Below are 24,728 nucleotides of genomic sequence, written 5' to 3'. Positions count from 1 at the left end.
CTTTCACTGTCACAAGTGCTGTGGCAAACCACAACAGAGACAACCAAAGAGTGGCCTAATGCAGTTTTTCTTCTCAACATTTAATCTTTTTATAAAGTGTTTTCTCATGTCATATTTCCATTTGATTCAAACCAATAAGCAAGTACAGAGGCCCTGCTACTTATGAGGCACTGGATTAGATATTTAGGAAGGTAAAGGTGACTGACCTGGCTTCTGCTCTGAAGGATCATAGTGCATACATGATGGTTAGTAATGAAAGTGGGGAAGTCAAGACAGTAGCATTTAGTTCTGACTGGGAGAATGGGAAAGACTTTAGGAAGGATGTGGCATGTAGTCACAGGCTTGCAACAATGAACAGGATTTTGGCAGGTGTGTGTATATCGGGGAGGCAAGGGAGCAGGTGATATGCTGGCTGCAGTAGACGGGACAAGGGGCATAGGAACAGCATTCCAGGTTGAGAGAAAAACCCAGGCAGGAGCACAGAAATGGGAAGTTTCAGGATATGTTTGGGAAATAGGGTAGTCAGATTGGATGAAGCTCAAGCTTTGTTAGAGTATGTGAAATGAAGCTGGACATGTAGTTTAGGGTCCATAGGCTAAGGTTCTTAGTTACCCCTTACTGAGTTCCTACTGTATACCAAATGCAACCAGTTAATTAGGATTTTTTTTGTTGTTGGGGGAGTATTAAATTTGAATAGCTTTACTTTTTGTTTGTAATACTCATAAAACTTGGACAATACAAAAATTAACAAGATAGTAAAAATATTCCTCATCTTGAATCTCTTTCCACAGAGGTAATAACTTCTAATAATTTAGTGTGTATGCTTCTGAATTTCTAATTATGAATATATAATAGATACACATTTCTTTGAAAGGTAGGATTATACAGCCTATATTGCTCTATAGCTTATTTGATAAATTTAAGAATATAACATATTTCTGTGCCAGTGAGTTTAGATCAACCTCATTCTTTTAAAGACTATGTAGCAATTCATTACTTAGATATAAGCATTTATCCAACAAGACCCCCTAGAATAGACCTTTAGGTTATAACCAGTTTTTTACTGTAACAAACAATACTGTAGTAAACATTCTTATATATTTATGCATTCATTTCTGTGGGAGAAATATTTGGAAATAAAATAGCTGGATCAAGAGTCTTATAATTTAACATTTTTGTTTTGCCAGATTGTCCAATAGATTATAATAATTTGTTTCCCTTTATAGTGCCCATAACTATTGTTCATTTTTTAACCTTTTCTAATTTTATTGGGAAAATGTTTTAATTTGTTCTTATTTGATCATTAATGATGGAGAAGCATATTTTGTTGGCCATTTATATATTTCTTTTGGGAAGTGCTTGGTCCTATGTTTTGCAATTTTTAAAAAATTTGTTGTACTTAGGTTGACTTGTAGTACCCTCTAAAATATGGTTAGTAACCCTTCATTATAGTAATTAATTCATGCATTCTTCAAATAGTTGAGCAACTGCTGTGTACTGGTGCTGGGAACATATTGGTGAACAAAACAGGTATGGATTTTACAGTCTAGTGGGACAAATAGAGTAGTCAGATGCTCAGTCATAGAATTAAAATTGTGATCAGCCTGTGGAAACAAGAGGGTTTAATCCGAGACTGGGGAATTAGGGAATAGCTGTACAAAGCCCTAGGAATGAGGAAGATCACATGACTTGGAGGAAACGAGAGCTTAAGGTGGCAAGAAGGTGAGCAAAGGGTAAATGATGGAGTTGAGGCTGGAGAGGTAGATGGGGTCCAGACCTTCCAGAGCCTGATAGCCTGATAGGCTGTACTAGGATTTTGTCCTTTATCCTAAAGAGTATTGGAAAGTTTGGAGGACTTATAGGCTGGAGAGTGGCAAAATGAAATTGAAATTTGCATTTTACAGAGATGACTGCCATTAGTGTAGGAGTGGCAAATAGCACTGCAGGAAGAATGGATGGTGAATTGGGAAGAGAAGTATCACAGGAAGCAGAAGCAGCAGTTCTCTAAGGAGGTGCTTAAAGTCACTAGTGGCTACTTTGTTGTGGAGAAAACAGAATGTCAAGGAGGGATGTTCCCCTGAGAAGCCATGTTAATGTTTTGGCTGTTTCTTCTTAGCTGCGGTTTAGGCCAGTGGCCTGTGATGATTTTGTTTAGATAAATTAGACAAGTCGTTTGTTTTTTTTTCTGTAGTTGAGCAGCAGTGCTTTTTTGTGTGTGTTATGTGCAGCCTCTTTTTGAGAAATAAAAATTTTAGAGCATGTAATCTTGACTATTTTCAACTCTCAGAGTAATTTCAAAGCACTAATTACAGACGTTCTCTCTACAAACTGCTAGCACTTTTTACATTTATTGAGGTAGAGATGTGTATTTTATCTATATGATATCAAGGTTTCAATAAATTGTGTCTGGGTTATTTTCTGTATCTTTGGATTTTCTCTAGTTCTTAACTTAGCATTTTCAGTATAAGCTACCATAAATCTTGAAACTAATCATTTGCCAGACAACCTTTTTGTTAAATAACCATAAATAAAACAAATTTCTCAGGCTAAAACATAAAGGAATTTAGCAGAGATCTTTATAATTCAGCTGATGTTGGCTTGTGTATTTCGTATATAATTATATACAAAACACCATGAATGTAAAATTGTAAGCACTGCTTAAAGTTTTTAAATCTTAAATATATTGCTGTGTAGATAAATATATAGGTATTTCTTCTTCTTCCTGCTTTCTGTTAGCTGTTTTTTTTTTCAGTCTCATGAGTTTAAATGACATTTGAGTTACAGAAGTTTAAAATTTACAGACGCAATTAGTAACTTTTGATTTGTGTTTTACTAGATAAGTAGATTGAACATGGTCATTTTATTCTGAGAAGATAAGAATTCTGATGAAAGAAGGATTAAAGAATCAATACATGCAAAGTAGCCAAATAGATTGAGAGAGTAATTAACTTATTGATTAAAATTTAGGAGTATATAGCAAGCATGTCTCTGAACCCTCTCCTAAGATTAAAGAGAAAATTAGACTGAAGTGCAGCATGTTTTTAATGAATCCAGTCATATTAGACATTCTCAGCAGGATTTTAGTTCTTGTGTTTTGAGAAAGTGAAGAGGCAGGCAAAATATTTTATTTACATATGAATTTTATAAAATCCTTTAAAAATAAGTGAGAAAAATGTTCTCACTTATTTTTCTTCATTACTTTCTACATTACTTCATTCACTTTCTACATTACTTATGAACCTTTTCCCATGACTTAGAAAAGGCCATCTTTATATCCAGAGATAAATCCCATGTTATTTGTCATTCTTTTATTGCCATTTGTGGTTCTCTACTAGCACATTTCTCTATTCTTTTGGTGACATCTTTTTAGGTCCTTGGCAGAATAGACCTACATGGTCTTTGAGGGTTTCTGTCATGTCTTTCGCCTGATCATATAGTATAGTATTAATGTTTATGGTAATGTACTTTTCTGGTATAAAGTAATTGGTTAAATTTTATATTAGTTTCAGGTGTATAGCATAGTGGTTAGACATTTGTATAATTTTTGAAGTGATCCCCTCGATTACTCTAGTACCCACTTGGCACTATACAGAGCCATTACAGAATTTTTGACTATATTCTCTATGCTATACTTCACATCCCTGTGACTATTTTGTAACTACTAGTATGTACTTCTTATTCTCTTTACCTTTCCCATCCAAACCCCTCCCATCCAACAATCACCAGTTTGTTCTCTTTATCTGTGAGTTTGTTTTTTAGATTCTATATATAAGTGAAATCATGTGGTATTTTTCTTTAATTTATTTCACTTAGGATAATATCCTCTAGATCCATCCATGTCATTGCAAATGGTAAGATTTCATTTTTTTTTTATGACTGAGTAATATTCCATTGTATATATGTACCATAACTTCCTGTTATGTACCATTAATAGATGATTAATGGGCTCTTAGGTTGCTTTCATAACTTGGCTATTGTGAATAGTGCTGCTGTGAATGTAGGGGTGCATAGATCTTTACAAATTAGTGTTTTGGTTTTCTTCGGATAAATACCCAGAATTGCAATTGTTGAGTCAAAAAGTAGTTGTATTTTTAATTTTTTGAGGCACCTTCAAACTGTTTTCCATAGTGGCTGCACCACTTTGCAAACCCAGTAACAGTGTACGAGGGCTCCCTTTTCTCCATATCCTTGCCAATACTTGTTTTTAGATTTACTGATGGAAGCCATTCTGACAGATGTGAGGTGATATCTCATTGTGGTTTTAATTTGCATTTCTCTGATGATTAGTGACCTTGAGCATCTTTTCATATGCTTATTGGTCATCTTTATGTCCTCTTTGAGACATAGGCATTCAGGTCTTCTGCCCATTTTTTTTTTTAAATTGGATTGTTTGTTGTTGAGTTGTATGAGTTCTTTATAAATTTTGAATATTGTATCACAGATGAATATCTTCTCCCATTCAACAGGTTTTCTTTTCCTTTTGTTGATGATTTCTTTTGCTGTGAAAAAAACATTTTTGTTTGATGTACTCCCATTTGTTTATTTTTTCTCTTGTTTTCCTTGCCCGAGGAGGTATATCAGAAAAAAATATTACTAAGAGCAATATCAGAGAGCTTATTGCCTGTGTTTTCTTCTAGGAGTTTTATGGTTTTGGGTCTTACATTTAAATCTTTAATGCATTTTGAAATAATCCTTGTATAGGGTATAAGAAGGTGGCCCAGTTTCATTTTTTTGCATGTTCTGTTCAGTTTTCCCAGCACCATTTGTTGAAGAGACTGTCTTTACCCCACTGTATATTCTTGTCTCCTTTGTCATAGGTTAAATGACCATATAATAGTGGGTTTATTTCTGGGCTCTCTATTCTGTTCCATTGATCTATGTGTCTGTTTTTATGCCAGCAGCATGCTGTTTTGATTACTATAACCTGTAGTATAGTTTGATATCAGGTAGTATGATACCTTCTATTTTGTTCTTTCTCAAGATTGCTGTGGCTATTTACGATCTTTTATGGTTCCATAACATTTTTGGAATTTTGTTCTAGTTTTCTGAAAAATGCCATCGGCATTTTGATAGAGATTGCATTGAATCTCTAGATTGCTTTGAGTAGTAGTGCCATTTTAACGATGTTAATTCTTCCTATCCATGAGCATGGTATTTGCTTCCATTTGTTTGTATCTTCTTCAGTTTCTTTTTTCAGTGACTTATGATTTTCTGAGTACAGGTCTTTTACCTTTTTGGTTAAATTTATTCCTAGCTATTTTATTGTTTTGATGTAATTGTTAATGGGATTGTTTTTGTAATTTCTCTTTCTGATAGTTCATCATTGGTCTATAAAAATGCAACTGACTTCTGAATATTTATTTTGTATTCTGCTACTTTACTGAATTCTTTGATCAGTTCTAACAGTTGTTTTTTTTTTTTTTTGGTGGAATCTTTAGAGTTTTCTATGTATAGTATCATGTCATCTGCAAATAATGACAGTTTTACTTCTTTCCAATTTGGATGTCTCTTGTTCCTCTTTCTTGTCTGATTGCTGTGGCTAGGACTTTCAATACTATGTTGAATAAAAGTGATGAAAGTAGATATCCTTGTCTCATTCCTGATCTTAAAGAAAACGCTTTTAACTCTTCCCCTTTGAGTGTGATATTAGCTGTATGTTTGTCATATATAGGTTTTATTATGTTGAGGTATGTTCCCTCTGTTCCCACTTTGCTGAGAGTTTTTAACATAAATGGATGCTGGATTTTTGTCAAACACTTTTTCCACATCTATTGACATGATCATACGATTTTATCTTTCAATTTGTTAACGTGGTGTATCCCATTAATTGATTTGCAAATATCGAACCAACCTTGAATCCCAGGAATAAATCCAACTTGATCATGGTGTATGATATTTTTAATGTATTGCTGAATTCGGTTTGCTAATATTTTGTTGAGGATTTTTGAATCTATGTTCATCAGGGATATCAGCCTATAATTTTCTTTTTTTTGTAATGTCTTTGTATGGTTTTGGAATAGGGTAATGGTGGCTTTATTAAAAGAATTAAGAAGCCTTCCTTCCTCTTGAACTTTTTGGAATAGTTTGAGAAGAATAGGTGTTAATTTATCTTTGACTATTTGGTAAAATTCACCTGTGAAGCCATCTGGTCCAAGACTTGCTTTTTGGGAGTTTTTTTTGTTATTGATTCACTTTTTAGTAGTAATTGGTCTGTTTAGATTTTCGGGTTTTTTTTGACTCAGTCTTGAGAGATTGTAAGTTTTTAGGAATGTAAGTTTTTAGGAATTTATCTGTTTCTTCTGGATTGTCCAATTTGTTGGCATGTAATTGCTTATAATTCTTTGTGTTTTTTTGGAGTCAGTGGACACTTCTCTTTCATTTCTGATTTTATTTGTGTCCTCTGTCTTTTTTCTTGATGAGTCTGGTTAAAGATTTATCAATTTTGTTCATTTCAAAGAACTGGCTCTTGGTTGCATTGATCTTTTGTACTGTTTTTCTGGACTCTATTTTGTTTATTTTCACTCTGATTTTTATTATTTTCTTTTTTCTACTCACTTTGGGTTTTGTTTGTTATTTTTTTTCTAGTTCTTTTAGGTAAGCTTACATTGTTTGTGATTTTTCTGTCTCTTAATTACTCTGAATTTCTCTCTTAGGACTGCTTTTGCTGAGTCCCATAGATTTTGAGTTGTTGGGTTTTCATTTTCATTTGTCTCAAGGTATCTTTTGATTTCTTCCTTGACCTCATTGTTAACCCATTCATTGTTTAGTAGCATGTTATTTAGCCTCCATATTTTTGTGTATTTTTTAGTTTTTTTTTTTCTTGTAATTGATTTCTAGTTTCAGACCATTTTGGTTGGAGAAGACGCTTGATATGATTTCAGTCTTCTTAAATTTATTGATAGTTGTTTTGTGGCCTAACATGCGGTGTATCCTGGAAAATGTTCCATGTGCACTTGGGGTGAAATGCTCTGAAAATACCAATTAACTCCATCTAGTGTGTCATTTAAACCCGCTGTTTCCTTGTAGATCTTCTGTCTGAAGATCTGTCCATTGGTGTCATTTGGATGTTAAAGTCCCCTACTATATCTATATTACTGTCAGTCTCTCCCTTTCCGTCAGTCTATATTTGCTTTATGTATGTAGGTGCTCCTATATTGGGTGCATAAATATTTACTAGGGTTATGTCCTCTTGTTGGGTTGATTCCTTTATCATTATGTTATATCCTTCTTTGTCTCTTATTATAGCTTTTGTTTTAAAGTCTATTTAGTCTGATATAAGTATTGCTACCCCAGCTTTTTAAAATTTCCATTTGCATGAAATATCTTATTCTATCCCTTTACTTTCAATCCGTGTGTGTCATTTGACTCGAAGTGGGTCTCTTGTAGACAGTATATGGGTCTTGTTTTCTTACCCATTCAGTTACCCCATGTCTTTTGATTGAACATTAAATCCATTTACATTTAAAATACTTATTGATAGGTACATAGTTATTGCCATTTTATTATTTGTATATATGTTTTTTTCCCCCTTTCTTTTTACAAAAGTCCCCCTTACATTTCTTGTAATTCTGGCTTATTGGTGATGAATTCCTTAAGCTTTTTCCTGTCTGGGAAGCTCTTTATCTCATCTTCCATTTTAATTGATAGCCTGGCTGGGTAGAGTATTCTTGGTTGTAGGTTCTTGTTTTTCATCACTTCAAATATTTCTCATCAGCCCCTTCTGGCCTGCAAAGTTTCTGTTGAAAAGGCAGCATGGTGGCTGACCCCATGGAGTGGGATTCACCCCAGCATGCCTGTGTACTTGTGAGACCACTCTTTGGGTGTGCTGCTCGTGAGCTAGTCAGGTGGTGCTCTGTCGTAGTCTGATGCCATCTTTCTGATGTGTTGGTTCTGTGCCCTTTGGCGGTGGCTCCTGTGCAGGCCAAGATCAGCCTCTGCCTGTGACTGCCGATGACTACCAGGTAGGAGCTACAAAGCTATCTGCGGTTGGTCACTGCCAGCGCTAGACCTGGTGGCAAGTGGGAGAGGCCATGCTGCGAACTGAGGCCAGCTGCCACCAGTACCGGGCCTGGGGCAGCTTAGCAAAAGGTCCAGGGTACCCCAAGACCTGAGGCTGCCTACTGGCTGCCTGTAAGGCTCAGCAGCTGAAAGAGCCTTTGGGTGGTATGCAGGTTGGGCGGGGCCGGGCCCCAGGGGTAAAGCAAGTGGATTTCATCCTGGCTAGTGCAGATTCAGGTTCGGTGCCAGTGCTGAGCCTGTGGCCTCTTGCAAAAGTCTCAGATCACATCTAAACCAACTGGTGCCTACTGACTCCCAGGATTTGCTCAAGAGATACTGCAGCTATCTCTTGGCTAGGGCTAGTTGCGTACCATTGAAAGTTTCTCCTGTGGTAGGCCAGCCAAAGCCTTTGATCGCTGTCCAGTGAGCCCACTGCAAACAGCACAAGGTGGGGCTGGTTGCCTAGCAACAGGATTTCCCCAGGCAGTTGGGGGTTGGGTGGGGCAGGGTCTCAGGGAGCAAGCCAATCTCACCCGGCAATGCAGGTTCAGAATTGGCCCTGTGAGTGGAGGGCTCAACACAGGCAACATGGCACCTGCCTGCAGGCTGCACAGGAGGAAGGCTCAACAAAGGGACATTGATTGCTGTCCCTACAGCCCTTGCCCTGAAGTGACACAATTCAGTCTTTCCCTGTATGTCTCTGGTGCCTCCTGAGCTGCTGTCCCTCTGCTGGAATCCAGGGTGTCTGTGCGCGGGCCCTTTAAGGAGATATCTGGGTTTCCAAATTTCTTGCATTTCACCCAGGCATCAGAATCCCCACTGATTTTCATAACCAGAATTTGTGGGGACTCCTCTTCCTGGCACTGGAACTGGGGAGCCCTGGTGTGGGTCTTGGGCCTTGTACTCTTTTAGGGGGACCTCTGCAGCCATGATATCCTGCCTAGTGGTCAGTCACTACACACAGGTGTGGGGCCAGTCCATTTCAAGTTTCTACCCCTTCTACCAGTCTCGATGTGGCCTCTTTTTTATAACCTTAGTAATAGGTGATATGTTCAGCTAGACTCCAGGTAGTTCTCAAAGTTGATTGTTCTATAATTTAATTGTAATTTTAGTATGGTCATAGGAAGAGCTGAGCACAGTGTTTACCTGCTCCACCATCTTGATTGGCACTTAAACTATTTTTTAATCATTTACCTATGCTGATTAATTATTAGAGTAATTTTATTTTTCCAATGAAATCTTGCAGTGGTTTTATGGTGAGTGGTAAGTAGAGCAGAGAGTGTTTGCTAGGTTCTAAGCTTTGTACCACCTGAGCTTTCTGTAAACCCAAAAAGTAGAAACAGCTGATAATTTGGAACTTTGAATACTAGTTCTTCTTTTTCTATGTTTGGAATATACAGTTTTTAATGTATATTTTAACTTTTGAATAGGTAATATGTTTACATGGTTCCAAATTCAAAAGATAAGAAAAGTTAACAATTCAATCTAAAAATTGCTAAGTAGAAACCATATTGAGAGTTTCCTCTTTGTAATTCTTCCATCTGTTTACAGTAAATGGTTTTGATTCATACATCTTTAAGTGATGCTTTTAGACCTTGTGTATTGACTTTTCTTTGACACTGCCTTTTAGTTCATCTTTTTTTGAATATCTTTTTGCTTTGACTAAGGTGTAACCAGTTTTAAAATATTCTACATATGCTCCACATAATCATGAGGTGCAAACTTAGTTTTTAAAGTGCAGCTTTCTAAAGCAACATTGTGTCTCTTGAGAGATGACTAGTTTGGGCCAGGTTTCAATATTCTCTAGGAATTTAGTTCTTATTCTCTACCCCCCCCACCCATTTATTCAGTTAATTAAAAAATTTATCAAAGAATTTTCAAATATACACAAATGAGAATGCTATAGGAATCTTTAGATATGTGATTCTTAAAATATAGATCTAGATTTGCAAAGATCATTACCTGTTTCAAAATAGAAGTATTCCAACCTTCTCCTCCTTCCCCTGCCAAAAGTCTTAACTACAGATTCACTACTCGGTAGTTAAAAAGACAAAAATATAACATTTGGTTTGATATGAAAAGATCACCAATACAAATTAAGTGAAAAAAATAAGATCCAACACGGTGTATATTGTATACACCTTTTATTTTTTTAAAAAGGAAAATAAAATACGTATTCATATTTGCTTGTATATACCTAAAGTAACTTTGGGAGGATACAGTACAAAACCAATAAAAGTGGTTAAGTGAGTTACTAGGAAGAGGGAAGGAGACTTTGGACTCTTTACCTCTCTGAGTTTATTTGCTTGTTTACTTTTTTGAACCATGTGAAAATATTAAAAGTGAATTAAAAATTTTTAAAATAAATATTAAATTCATTTTAAAAGGAAATTTTATTTAAAAATTTATAATTTGAAAATATCACTCATAATGGTGGTAACCTTGTTTTTCCTTTTTTTTTTACCCTCCCTCCTTTTTTTAAGGCTGGTGGAGTAGCAGGTGTCTCTGTTGATTTGATATTATTTCCTCTGGATACCATTAAAACGAGGCTACAGAGTCCCCAAGGATTTAATAAGGCTGGTGGTTTTCGTGGAATATATGCTGGCGTTCCTTCTGCTGCTATCGGATCCTTTCCTAACGGTAAAAATTATGTTGATATTCTCACTCTTATAAAGCCAAAATGATAAGATTTATTTTCAGAATGGTATGTGGTGTTACCTTATACAATTTCTTATGTGTGTGGCTTATCTTTTGAATGCTTTCTATTCATTAGTTTTGAATCAGCTGTAGATCCCATGCCACTGTATTTGTAATAGAAAAAAATATGAGCAATCTTTTAAAAAAGGTTTTTGTTGTTAAAATTCCCGGTTAGAGTCCTTAAAGTATCATTCTAACATTAATTATGATGCCTAGAGCAGAGTTTCTCAATCTTGCCTGCACATTAGAATCTCTTGGGAAGCTTTAAAAATTACTGATGCCTCTGTCACTCCCAGAAGTTTAATTGGTCTGGGCTTTGAGTGTTAGGGGTTTTAGTAGCTTCCCAGGTGATTCCAATGTGAGGCTGAGTTTAATAACTACTGCTTTGGAGAGTCTTCTGGAGCAGATGAATCTAAGAGGCATTAAACATTTCTAAACTAAAGTGCTCCTAGATGATGCAGACAATTCCCACTAAGCTCCTGGATACTTTCCTTACAGCGTCTTGTTTTATTTTGGATTTGAAGTCACATTATATGATGAATGCCCTCTTATTCTAGAATCAATATTATATTTTTTACTTAATCCACTTGTTCGTATACTTTTTTCAGATACTCATCTCATTTTAATTGTTTACTGATGTTTTGGCATTCAAAAGCAAACCAAGCAAAGGAAGAAAACCATCACCACTACCACCACCACACACACACACAATTATAGAACTTCTGCTCTAGGAGATTCTTAAATTCTGGGGTTTGATTTTATTTTTCTCAGGATAATTCATGAGAAATTTTCATGTTAATTTGACATTTAAATGTTCATCTGTGTCCATCTGCGAGCACGGCACTCACATAAAGATTTGTGGTCCAGAGGGAAAAAATAGTGTTTTGGTTCCTTTGTTTCTTTCTCTCCTTTTCCCCTCCTCTAGCAGTCCTTAGAACAACAAACTGTTTTGAGGTGGTCCTTGAAATTTTGTTTGTCGTAATACTTTCAGTAATTTATTATAACATGTTATTGAGCACCCCGCTCAGTGCCAAGTATAGCTCTATGTATGAGAGAGGGGTGGTGGTTTCTAAATTTGACATTTCAATCACCTGACCACCTGAAGAAAGTAAAGTACTAATGCCTGTATTCCACTTCCAGAGATCGTGATTTAACTGGTCTGAGATATGGCCTGGAAGTTGGAAGTTTAAAAAATCTCCAGGTGATTTTAATATGCAGACAAATTTGAGAATCTTTGAACTAGGAAATTGCAAAGGAATATGTTACTAGGTCCTTATCTTTTGGTTTTTATGGTGTCTCATTGTTCTAAAGATCTTTTATTCTTAAATATCATACCTAAGAATTATTGTTAGTAGATGTAGTGTTAGTGAGAGTCTGTAGGGTACATGTTGCTACATTAAGCTCACAGGACTAGTTTATATTCTTGCCAGCAGGAGTTTACATACAGAATGTGGTTTCATATTGTGTGTATGAGAAAGTGGTATTTCTGCCAGGCTTTTCTTTTTTGCTATCCACAGAACATCAGTAAATAGGAGATGCTGGATGAATTGTCAAAGTGTCAGGGTTTCAGAAATGGTCTTTTTGTTTTCCTGTAAATTTTCGGTGAATTGAAATTTGGTGAATGGCGCTTTTCTTTTTCCTTTTGCTAATGGTTAAAGTTCTAGTCTGAGTATACTACACCAGTGTAACATTCAGTGACTAGACTTTTTTGAGTACGTATTCTGCAGGGGTGAGGAGTTTGAGGTGGAGGGCATTGAAGGTTGAAAGAGGATATAGGACCTATATTCATAATCTTTACTCTCTATGTAGAAAGGAATGTAGAAAAACCATAGTAGTTTGTTTTTGCTTTTTTAAAAGAGCTACCTAGAAGAGACTGTAGATGTCAGCCCAACCTCCTTCTTTGTTGCAACTTGCCTAGAGCCTCATTTGGAACCTTATTGTGCCATCATTTCCAGTTAGCAAGGGGTTCTTGAATGTCACTCATGAGAGTTTTGGGACTTATATTTCTAAAAGACTTTGTCTATCATAAAAGTAGCAATAAAGTCTGACCCAGCTGAAGTGGTTAACCATGAAAACCTAGAAACTTAGCACTCTTTGTCCCTTCTCCCTGTGAGTAGGGATGGGGGAGGGTGAATTGTGTAGCAGGTGGAACTTACAGCTGAATGCAATTGGAGATTTTCAAGCTGTACGTTTAGTGAGTGAGCCAAAGTAGGAAAAGCCTTATTAAGAATGACAAATGGGAATAAGGACCTGTATTAACTACATGAAGCAGCTTGCATTGGTCATCACTCCTCCAGGTACAATGTGCTTCCTCCTTTGTCCTGATGTTTTTGTTTGCAGCCTGAAGAGTGTTCACAAGCTTGTTGACTAACTATGGAGAACTGATTTTCACTATCAAACTCTTTTCCTAAGTGTTTCAGACTTTAATGTGGCATGTTCAAGTGTCCTTCAAAAGATGAATTTGTCATTCATTTATCTTTCATGCCTTATCTTTTATGGAAGTGATAAACATCTTTTGATTAACAGTACATAGCAAGTCTTAAGGCCCTCTTGGGCAGCTGAGATTAATTTATGGTGATAGAGGTAGCTTTTTTGACATTTTGATTTCCAGTTTTAATTAGTTGATTGTTTCCTTGATATAAAGGTGAATTGATATAGTAAAAAGTTTCTATGGTTATTTTGAATAAGCAGAAATAAAACATTATTGTTAGATGTTTTACTTAGGTAAGATATGTTTGCTATTTTAACCCATCTTTGAATCGGTGAAGCTGATTATTTTATGACTATATAAAGATATTTTGGATTACAGAAATTTACACCCCTTTCTAGAAGGCTTACTGAAAAATGTTAAATGATTTGTTAATACAAAATGGTGAATGCTGGGTTAGCTGTTAGGCTCCCTTGGGGCAGGTCTTATGTCTTCTGCATTTTCTTAAGTCCAGTGTTGGGAACAGAACATGGGCTCAGTGAAGTCTGCAAGGGTGAGGGGGTTAGGAGAAGACTATGTGTTTATTATCTTTGTCTGTTATCTCACAGTTTATTAATTAGAGTTGTAATTTTTTTGAGAAACATTTCTTAATGGTTTGAATATATAGTTAAACTTTGAAAGACTGGGATTGTTTTAAATTTCAGCTGCTGCCTTTTTTATCACCTATGAATATGTGAAATGGTTTTTGCACTCTGATTCATCTTCATATTTGATGCCTGCAAAGCATATGTTGGCTGCCTCTGCTGGAGAAGTGGTAAGTAACAAGTTATGTATATAAAATACTTCAGAAATGTAAATTATGCATATATCTTTAGTACAGATATTACTTTATTTCATTTTTTAATGAAATAAAAAAGTTTAAGTTATGAGTCAAATTTTAATAAATATAAATAAATTAAGCATGATAATTAAAAGAGTCTAAATAGTATGAAAGAAAAATCCAGCTATATGCTATTTAAAAGAGCCAGACCTAAAATTACAGAAAGAATAAAATTAAAGATATGGAAGAAAATATCCATGCAAATTGTGGTGACTTTGTAGTATGTCAGCATAACTGAACTCAAACTCCTTTTCCTTGAATTCCCTTTCCAGGATAGCTCCCGGTTATGCTGGCCATAGGAGACATTTGCACAAGATTTGTATTGTGGAAGTGAAGTAGATGTAGAGTATATTCTCAGAAGGCTGATGTAGGGTCAGGCACTGTTGCAGTTCATACACCTCGTCTCTGATCTGTTGGCCTCAGGCAACAGCTGGGCCTCCAGATCCTCCAGCACCCATTGGATCTTCTTTCTCCTTCAGCTTCTCTAAATTCTGAGTCCAGATGTGTGGGTGTTGTGGTGGAGGGTGCCAGCTGATACTGCACTCACCTGCATCATCGAGATTGGTGAGAGATAATATGAGTTTCAGTTTGTCCTTTCTTTTCCCCATATCACATTCATCTTTCCTTCCTGATTGCCTGCCCTGTGATTTCTGTCCCAACACTAGATGTAGAAGCAATAGTTCTACATAAACTATTTAACTACAATTAGTGTTCATATCCCTATAATAATCTCTTATTCTTATCATTCATAGTGGTTCTACTTCTCTGATCACCCCTAACTGATACAGAAATACTAATTGAAAGAGCTGGTGGAATAATGTTAATATCAGACAAAAAAGACGTAAAGCAAAAAACAGAGATACCATTGTATAATGAATGATACAAAGAACCATTCTCCTGAGAGATGTAATAAACCTGAACCTAGACTAAATAACATAATCTCAAAATGTAAAATAAAAATTGCCAGAATTATAAAGAGAAATGAATAAAAATATAATCTTCATTGGAGATATTCACATCTGTCTGTAAAAGTCTTTAAGACCAGACAGGCATAAATTTAATACCATAGATTCGAACAACACGACAGCAAAATTAGTCTAATGAATATATATAGAAAGCTCTACATCTAATAGTTAAAGATAACTCGTTTTTATGAAGCATATTTGGAACATTAATAAAACTAAAATTGGAAAGCAATGACAAAAAGATAACCAGTTCATCCCTACCATGTGTTTAAAAAAAACTAACTCTCTCATAAATAATTCATGAGCCAAAAAAGAAATCATAATGTAAGTGACAAAATATTTGTAAATAAAAAATAATACAGGACTATTTTTTTCCTAAACTAATACAGAGAAGAGTACCAGTAAGGGTTTCCCCATTCCCCTCATTCAACTTTCTTCATCTCTCCTCCCCAATACTAAATGACAGTCTCTGTTAGAATTATTTTTGTGTATCCATTTAGAATTGTCTGATCTTTACTATTGTCATCTTGTAGGAGGTCTTTATAAATTCTAGATATAAGCCTCTTATCAGACATAGGACTTGCAGAATTTTTCTCTCATTCTTTGCATTCTTTTTTCACTTTCCTAATCGTGTCCTTTGAAGCACAAGTTTCAATTTATGTTTTATCTTACATTTCTTGTGTTTTGGTATCACCTAAGAAACCATCTTGTATTTAGGTCTTTGATCCGTTTTGAGTTAATTTTTGTATTTGATGTGAGGTAGTGGTCTGACTTCATTCTTTTGCATGTGGATATCCAGTTGATCCTGTACCATTTGTTGAAAAGACTATTCTTTCTCCATTGAATGGCCTTGGCACCTTTGTCAAAAACTAATTGACTATAAATATGTGGGTTTATTTGTCAACTCTCCAATCTGTTCTGTTGATCTATATGTCTGTCCTTATGCCAGTATGACATAGTCTTGATCACAGCAGCCTTATAATAAGTTTTAAAATCAGAAGTGAGTCTTCCGACTTATTATTCTCTATAAAGTTTGTTTTGCCTATTCTGGGTCCCTTGCATTTCCCTGTGAATTTTTAGGATCAACTTGTCAGTTTCTGCAAAAAAGGCAACTGAGATTTTGATAGGGATTGCAGTGAATTTACAATTTAATCTGGAGAGTATTGCCATCTTAACAATATTAAATTTTTCAGTCCATATACATGAGATGTCTTTCCATTTATTTAGATCTTAATTTCTTTCGACAATGTTTTGTAGTTTTAGAGGATAAGTTTTCTACTTCTTTTGTTAAATTTATCCCTAAGTAAATCTTTTTGATGCTATTTTAATGGAAGTTATTTCTGAATTTCATTTTTGTTTAGCTCATTGCTACTGTATATAAATAAATTGATTTTTGTATATTGATTGTGTGTCCTGCAACTTTGATGAACTAATTATTTCATTTTAAAGTTGTTTAGTGGATTCCTGAGGATTTTCTATATACAAGATCATACCATCTGCAGACAGAGATAGTTTTCCTTCTTTCTTTCTAAACTTTATGTCTTTTATTTTATTTTCTTGCCTCGTTGCCCTGGCTAGAAGAAGCTCTAGTAGAATATTGAATAGGAATGGTAAGAGTGGACATCTTTATCTTGTTTCTGATCTTAGGGAGAAAGTATTTAGTGTTTCACCATTAAATATTATGTTAGTTGTGAACTTTTCATAGATGTCCTTTTTCAAGTTGAAAAAGTTGCCTTCTAGTTGAGTGATTTTTTTTTAATTGTGAAGGGTTGAATTTTGTCAGTGCTCTTTGTTCTTGCATTAAGATAATCATGTGGTTTTCTTTATTTTATTGATATGATGTGTTGCATTAATTGATTTTCAAATGTTAACCATTCTTGTATTCCTGGAACAAATTTCACTTAGTCATGGTATGTAATACTTTTTATACAGTTTTAATTTGTTAATTAGTATTTTGTTGAAGACTTTTGCTTTTTTATTCATAAGAGATATTGATTTGTAGTTATCTTGTGTCTTTTGCTGGTTTTGGTATCTAGGTAAAACTGATCTCATAGAATGAGTTGGAAAGTGTTAAGATAATTTCTGTAAAACTTACTGTAAAGAAATGTAGTCAAATTAATTATATTATTTTGGTTGATGAAAACATATCAGGTCTATCTCTAGAAAATCCAGGAGAAAGAGAATTATGGAGGAGTCTGAGTTCTAAAGAAAAGTAAGCGTATCCTTGTTCATGTGAAAATTTGAATTGTTGAGGTTATAATGTTTGATATGGGAAAACAGATGAACTTTGGTTCTCATGATATTTTTGCATTTCATTTATTTTTATATATCTGGTATATATAAAACTTTATATTTCCCTCTTATTGCAAAATGAATTTTTAAAAATTGGGGCATAATTGACATACATTGTATTAGTTTCCAGCAGTACAACATGACTTGATATTTGTATATATTACAAGATGGTCACCACTGAGGTCTAGTTAACATTGGTCACTATACATAGTTTCAGAATTTTTTGTGCGTATGTTGAGAACTTTTAAGATTTACTCTCTTAGCAACTTTCAAATATGCAATACAGTATTATTAACTATAGTCACCATGGTGTACATTATATCTCCATGATTTATTTATTTTATAACTAGAAGTTTGCACCTTTTGACCACCTTCACTCATTTCACCCATCCCCTACTTCTGGCAGCCACCAATGTGTTCTCTGTATCTGTGGCTGCTTTCAGTTTTTTTGTATTTTTAGATTTCACATATATGTGAGATCATATGGTATTTGCCTTTCTCTGCTTGACTCATTTCACTTAGATTAATGCCCTCAGGGTCCATCCATGTTGTTGCAAATGGCAAGATTTCATTCTTTTTTTTTTAATGGCAGAATAATATTCTATTGTGTGTGTGTTTGTTTATGTGTGTGTAGATATCTCTCATATCTCTTCTTTATCCATTCATTCGTTGATGGACACTCAGGTTGTTTCCATATCTTGGCTGTTGTAAATAATACTGTGATGAACATAGGGGTGCATATATCTTTTCAAATTAATGTTTTCTTTTTCTTCAGATAAGTATTCAGAAGTGGAATTATTGGATCACTTGGTAATTCTATTTTTAATTTTTGAGGAACCTCTGTACTGTTTTCTGTAGTGGCTACACCAATTTACATCCCACAAATAGTGCACAGGGTTCACTTTTTTCCACATCCTTTCTAACACTTGTTTGTCTTTTTGTTAATAGCCATAAAATGAATATCTCGATTTAAGAAATCAGTTGTATGATTCCTTAAAGAGACTGTTGGAAGAAATTAGCCTGAGAGACATTAAGTTCATTGACATATTTTTAATAAAATTTCCTTTTGCCATTGGTTTAAAATGCCTTTGCAGAACCCAAATTAACTCTGGATTTTAAAAAATTGCCTTTATAATTTACTGAAGTTATAGAATTGATGGGACTAGCAATATATTAATTTTTGGGTAGCAAAGAACATAAAGTAGTAGTTTCTTTTATGAACTATAGACCCCTTTAGGAATCTAATGAAACCTATGGCTTTCTCTCCAATAAAGTAAACATATGAACATTTTTACATACAATTTCTGGGGATTTTTATTCTTCAGTCTCTTCCCAATGTAAGAACTCTAGTGTTTGAATTCTGTATGAAAATTAGCTTAAACTGCAATTTGAAAGCAATTTATATTTAAAAATATTTTAATCAGGTCTTTGGTTTAGATGTTTTTGTGGCTGTGATATTGTTCTAAAATTAGAATCTCATTATATGTGTTATTTTTGAGTATATGTACTAAAGAATAACAAAATCATATGAGAGTTTCATTGTCTCGGGTTTTGAAAATTCTGCATTTTTGACAGCTCTTGCCTGTTTTAGTATTACATGTTGCTTTGATTAAGTTTAAATATATTATCGTAAATTCAATATTTGGTTTACATTTTTTAGTATGTTGCTGAGAACAAGCAGCAAAAAAGAACTTGGCTACTTATTTTATATAGGGCCATCTCTCCTGAAAGCTAGTTTGCCATGTTGAAGGACAGACTTTCTTCAATTTATAAACTGTCTCTTAGACTTAACCAGAGTATATAAAGTGATATAATATGGTAGGGAAAATGAGAGCTATTAGATTACTCATGTTAATGATACATCTTTTCATTTGTAGGAAATGCTGTATATTCTAACATGTTAATATATGTAACTGATATATTTAAAATATGGGAATCTTTAATATTCTGTGTGTGAACTGTTGGGCATAGGACATGGTGTAGGTAGACTTTAGTTGGGGAACAAGTATCTGTAAGACTGGAAATATGCAATTCTAGAACATTCTTATCTCTGTTGAGTTTCCATGGCTTCTTAGGTGGTAAGGCCCAATGCCAGATGCCTTTGTATAGTTTCTGTTAATGCCCAGAGAACTTTAAGAGGACAGTTTATCAGCAGCAGGTAGAGATTGTCTTCACAGGTGAAACATCTCTTGATGTTGACTTTTAATTGATTTTAAATTCAGTTACAATTTAATATACTGAAAAGATTGTCAAGTTTAGGAAATTTGTGGAAATGTTGATTCTGATGCTCCAGTTATCTGTGAACTTTCTTTAAAAACTTCTCCAAACTATTCAATATCAGTTTTCTCAGTAAATGCTTGAGAAGTGTATATACCACTTCCCTGTTTTAGTAGCTTCTTTCAGTTTCATAGAGCATAAACTTTTGGTTTCAGGTTCCTACAAGTGTGGTCGCTAAAAGTAAGAGAAAGGGGTAAATTAAGGAGAAACAAGTTTTCATAGGGAAAATGGAATAGAAAAAAAAAAACATGTATAGCTCTCAATGGTCAGAAAGGTTTAGAGACCTAGAGAAAATAAATAGTTCTATGCTGTCATTGCGTTGTAACACATTTCCTTTGATATGAGTATGTTACAGATTTCTTAGAAACAATATTTTATGAATTTGGCCACAATTACTTTGTTGTAGCAACTTTAAGTACGTGAAAGAAACAGAAACAAAAGAACCCTGGCATAATAACTGTTCGCTGTAGCAGCAGCTTGATTAAAACTTAATGATGAATCAATAAAACTATAATTACAACCTTCTACCTTATTTGTGTAATTTGGAATACAGTAAAATCGATCAAATAATATTTAATATGTAGCAACAGTAAGGAGAATCCGTTTGTGCCATTTTTATTAGGAAGTTTGCTGTACCAAATCCCTAAATCCCTACCTCAATTATTTTACAGCTCAGTTTTCATCAGACACAAACGGCTTGTGAGAAGTAGAATCTGTAATTAGATCAGAAAGATTGAAGCAGGTTTACTTTAATACAAATATGCTGTAATATTAGAGTAGTAGTGATTTTTTTAAGGCCGTAGATTTGACTTTCCTGGGTCTTACCCAACTCTTGGCCTTAGTTCATGCTGTTTTCAGAAATGAAAGAACATTGGAAAATTTTTGCAGCCAAAAACAGCCACTGAATTTATTGAGGGTGGTAGTATACTCAGACATACAGATTTGGATTTTGAAGTTATACTGCATGTTGCACCGAGCTCTGATGTTTTCTTCAAGGCCCATGCTGTTGAAGGCAACTTACGCTACAGTTTAGCATAAACTCTAACAAGGTCGGTGGTTCTCTGTATTGCAGTCTCTTTGGGGAGCTTATTGGATATCAGCATACGGGAAAAGCATGTCATTTTTACTCAGTTTTCTCACAGAATTGGCTACCTGGCAGATTAGATGTGTTGATGCTGTTAGGAGTGTTTGTCAGCTGCAAAGCGCAGTGCACAGGCTGCTTATCATTGTGGCTTCCCTAGGGATTTGAGCTATTTTTTATTATGCTGCTGTTAATATCATGTTCTAAGATATATTTATAGTGTTTTTCATGATCTTAACGGTTTTTTTTTTTGTAAGAACCACTGAACAACATAAGAAGAAAAGTGGACAGCTTTTGAAATGTGCAGTATCTTTTGAAATAATCATCATAGATTTTGAAATATGCATAAATTAATATAGATTGACTTACATTTGCGATTTTGCCAAACTCATGCAGTTGTATAAAATTGAGTCATGGGAGATAGGTTGAGTAGAAGATAAGATGGCTGCCGCTGAAGTGCAGTGTAGTCATTAAATCAGAAGGAAGCTCAGTAAAGCTGCAGATGGAAATTGCTTGTATTTAAAGATGAATGGCAGCAGAAGTGTACAGATATTGCTAGGATATTTGCTGTACAATTAGAAGATTGAAACTGAACCGTCAGATAGCTAACCACATGCCTATGCTGAGGACGCCTTTACCCTGTTCTCCTGGTCACTTACCAGTGTGCCTGGGGACCGTTTTTCACTTCAGGACATTAGTGCGTAAGGCAGACAGAGTTAGAAACCCCAAATTCTAAGAATTATACAATATATCACCTCAAAAATAAAGCCTTTATTTATCACCTCATCTTTAAAGCCTTTACTTTTTATTATCCTTTCCTCACTTAAGCCTCTGACTCCTTCTGTATAGGCTGCTTTTGTTCAGTTCCCGTTTCCTCTACCACTTTTGTTGCCTTTAACTGACTGTGTGGATTTAGATCTAAATCTTTAATCTGTTCTAGGCATTGAGAATAAGATGACAAGATAAGATACTGCCTTTAAGTAGCTTGCAGTCTACAGGTAGAGATGGACATATAAGTGTGTAAGTACACTAAAGTGTTACAGGTAGTTTTAGAAAAGGGAACAAGTTGCAGTGAGAGTCTGAAGGGAAAAGAATAGTTGGTTTGTTCGCATCGGAGTGGGTAGATGGGCATTGATTCAGGGAAGGCTTCATAGAAAAGCTAATCCTTGAGCTGAATTTTAGAGTATGATTATTTGTTAGGTGTGTTGGTGTAAAGGGGTATTGAACTTATGGAAAACCCTTAGGCACTATCAATGGCTTCCTGATTCCATTTTGAATGAGGTTTCCTGTGTTCATTTTCACAATCCTTTTCAATATTTGCCTATTATATATCAAACACTATGATTGGTGCTAAGAAACATAAATTAAGAATTATGATCACTGTCCTTGGGGATTGTATAAATAATGAGTTGGATACATTTCTTAAATAAGTAGAAAATATTTTGAAGGCCTCTGTAATGAGGCAGTTTGTGAATCATGAGCTGTCAAGTTACACATGTCTGTGTCGGAAATGTGTCTTGTCTACGTATTTGCTGTGGGTCTGTAGGCCACTTATTTAACTTCACATATCTGCTGTTTTCCTTATCTTGAAAAACAGGGTTAATGCCACCACCTTACAGTTCTTATAAGGATTAAATGATACAACACTTACAAAGTGCCCAGCCTAGCATCTGATACATAAAGTGTCCAATAAATGTTGGTTCTAGTCCCATGTCACGCAAATTGCTATATGTAGCACATTTTTAGAATTTTATAGTTTTAGGAGGGCCATTATGAAGAAGTTAAAATTCAGAATGTGAAGAAGTTAAAATTCAAAGTTTAGTGACTCACTCAAGGTTTCCCAGCTACTGTGGGCAATAGAATGCCATTACAGAATTAATAGACAAATATTTTTCTCTGTACTTCCAGGAACATCTTTGTCTTGTACTTTTTATGTAATATTTTTTAAATGGCAGAACGGATGCAGAACTGGAAATGAGAAGTGTGTTACTTGGGTAATGTTAAGAATTCAGGTCACTCGGAGTTTCCGAAAATAAGAAAAGGTCAGAGTTCTAAAATTTGCTGTTAGTTACTATGGTAGGCAAAATAATGCCCCCCTCCAATATGTCCTAGTCTCCCAAACCTGTTAATATGTTACCTGACATGGCAAAAGGAACTTTGCAGCTATGATTAAGTTAAGAATCTTGAACTGAGAAGATTTTTTCTGCATTATCCACATGGCAAAGTATAATCACAAGGGTCCTTATTAGAGGGAAGCAGGAGTGTCAGAGAGAAAGGTTTTAAGATGCTATGCGGCTAGCTTGAGGATGGAAGAAGGCACCACAAACCAAAGAATGCAGGTGGCTAGAAACAAGGAAATAGATGTTTCCTTGGAGCCTCCAGAAGGAATGCCACCTGGCTGACACCTTGAGTTTATCTCAGTATGATTCATTTTGGACTTTTGACCTCCAGAATTATGAGAATGTGTTGTTTTGAGCCACTAAGTATGTGGTAATTTATTAGGGCAGCAATTGGAACTAATGCAGTTACCTTTATAGTCTTCCTTTTCAGATTTTATAGCAATAGAAAGTTATATATAATATAAATCTATCCATGAGGTTTTTATAAAATCATGGCTCATTTCTGTTAAGGAAAGATATAAAATTTTTTACTTTTTTGAGGCTTACCTCTTGGGATGTGTAAAATTATGTGAACAACTTTTAGACATAGGGCCTAATGATGTAATTATTTTTGTTGAGAAGACTATTAACTTTCTGTTTGGATATTAAAATTTTTTTTCTTATGCTTATTGGCTACTCATATACATGGAAAGAGTCTTATAAGGAAGAAAGGTGTGATGAACTTGTGCTCCAAATCAGTGGATAAAATGTAAACCCTTTTAAGGAAATTAGGATTGATAAATTGTTTGGATTTTTATCAGCAGCTGTGATTCCATTTGTAACCAGAAGATGGCAGAATTGGCACACAGATGAACTGTTCAGTTATAGGGTTTCGCTTTTAAATGGTGGTGTAGAAAGATATATTTGATATTCTTAATTTTGGCAACGTGCTTTCTAGAAAGAATTTTGGGAATTACACAAAGAATGTGGAATAAAGTACAGTAAATAAGTAAGATATAGAGTTCAAAAATCTCTCATTAATTTGCCACATTGAATTTACTCTGCAAAGTCCAAAGCAGCTTTTTGGTTTTTGCTGTGATTGGCTCTATTCGACTTAAGTTTCTATTAAATTTGTTGTAGATTTTCCTATTTAAACACTGGACCGATATTAAACCTTTAAGCTTTAAGTTCATTAGCTATGTGTAAATATGATATACCTTTTATGAAAAATAATTCTGGAGATGATAATCAAAAGATTTAGGTTTCATCCTTACTCCCTAAGCCAAGTAACTCTCTGACCTTCAATAACTTCTACTATCTCGGATTGATTTATGTATAAAATGCTGACATAATTATTTAAAGGTTGTTGATTGAGTTTCTGAGAGGAAAAGCTTAAATTAGGCAGTTTTTTGTGAACTATGTTGAAATAGTTGGGGAAAAAGGTGTAATGTTAATAAAAGGTACAATTGGTGATACATAGAGACTCTGAAGAACATTTCAAGAGGCTGGTAGTGAGGCTGTAAAACACTGGCAGATAACTGTGTGGAGGTATGCAGTTTGGTTGTAGCAATGAAAGAACCAGAGATTTTAGCGGCATCTGTCTCTGACTACTCTTCTCTCCCTCTGCCTTCACTTATTTTACCTAATGTAAGGCTGAAGTTCACTAACTTTTTCCCTTTCATACACTTAGTCTTATGACTTGTAATTTTGCATTTTGATGCTTAATAAATACTAAACGAGATATTCAACTCTCCATTGCAAAAATAAAATCATATCAAAAAAGTTTTTAATTATGTCAAAGAAAAAATCTTGGTAGCAGCTTCATTATTACAGACAATTTTTAATCTAAAGTTCATCAAATTTTTGGTACGTTTAAATCTAATGAGGCCAGTGTTGCATTTCAATGTTGATAAAAGGTGGAGACGTGTATTTTCTTTATGGAAAACCTTAGTTTTCTTGTCCTTTGATAGAACTTTAACAAATAAAACACAAAACAAATCTGGATTCATAC

At 34.7% G+C, this 24,728-nt stretch overlaps 1 protein-coding gene across 5 annotated transcripts in view; it reads left to right on the top strand.

Moving 5' to 3' along the window:
- Positions 1 to 24,728, top strand: part of SLC25A26 (solute carrier family 25 member 26) — a 142,502-nt gene that overhangs the window by 6,200 nt on the left and 111,574 nt on the right. For 3 of the 5 annotated variants that reach the window (XR_001517389.2, XM_015593778.2, XM_006917488.3), the window contains exons 2-3: positions 10,482 to 10,638; positions 13,828 to 13,937. Coding sequence is in view for 4 of the 5 variants with exons in the window: in XM_015593778.2 (XP_015449264.1) it covers positions 10,482 to 10,638; positions 13,828 to 13,937 (267 nt within the window). In the remaining variant the exon portion in view is untranslated. Of the gene's footprint in view, positions 1 to 10,481; positions 10,639 to 13,827; positions 13,938 to 14,482; positions 14,568 to 24,728 lie in introns of those variants that run through there. The other 2 variants (XM_025050695.1, XM_025050696.1) reach the window with 2 other exon arrangements.

The sequence above is a fragment of the Pteropus alecto genome, unplaced genomic scaffold (assembly GCF_000325575.1).
Source record: "Pteropus alecto unplaced genomic scaffold, ASM32557v1 scaffold75, whole genome shotgun sequence".
Taxonomy (NCBI): Eukaryota; Metazoa; Chordata; class Mammalia; order Chiroptera; family Pteropodidae; genus Pteropus; species Pteropus alecto.
This window is presented reverse-complemented; position numbering and strand designations above follow the sequence as displayed.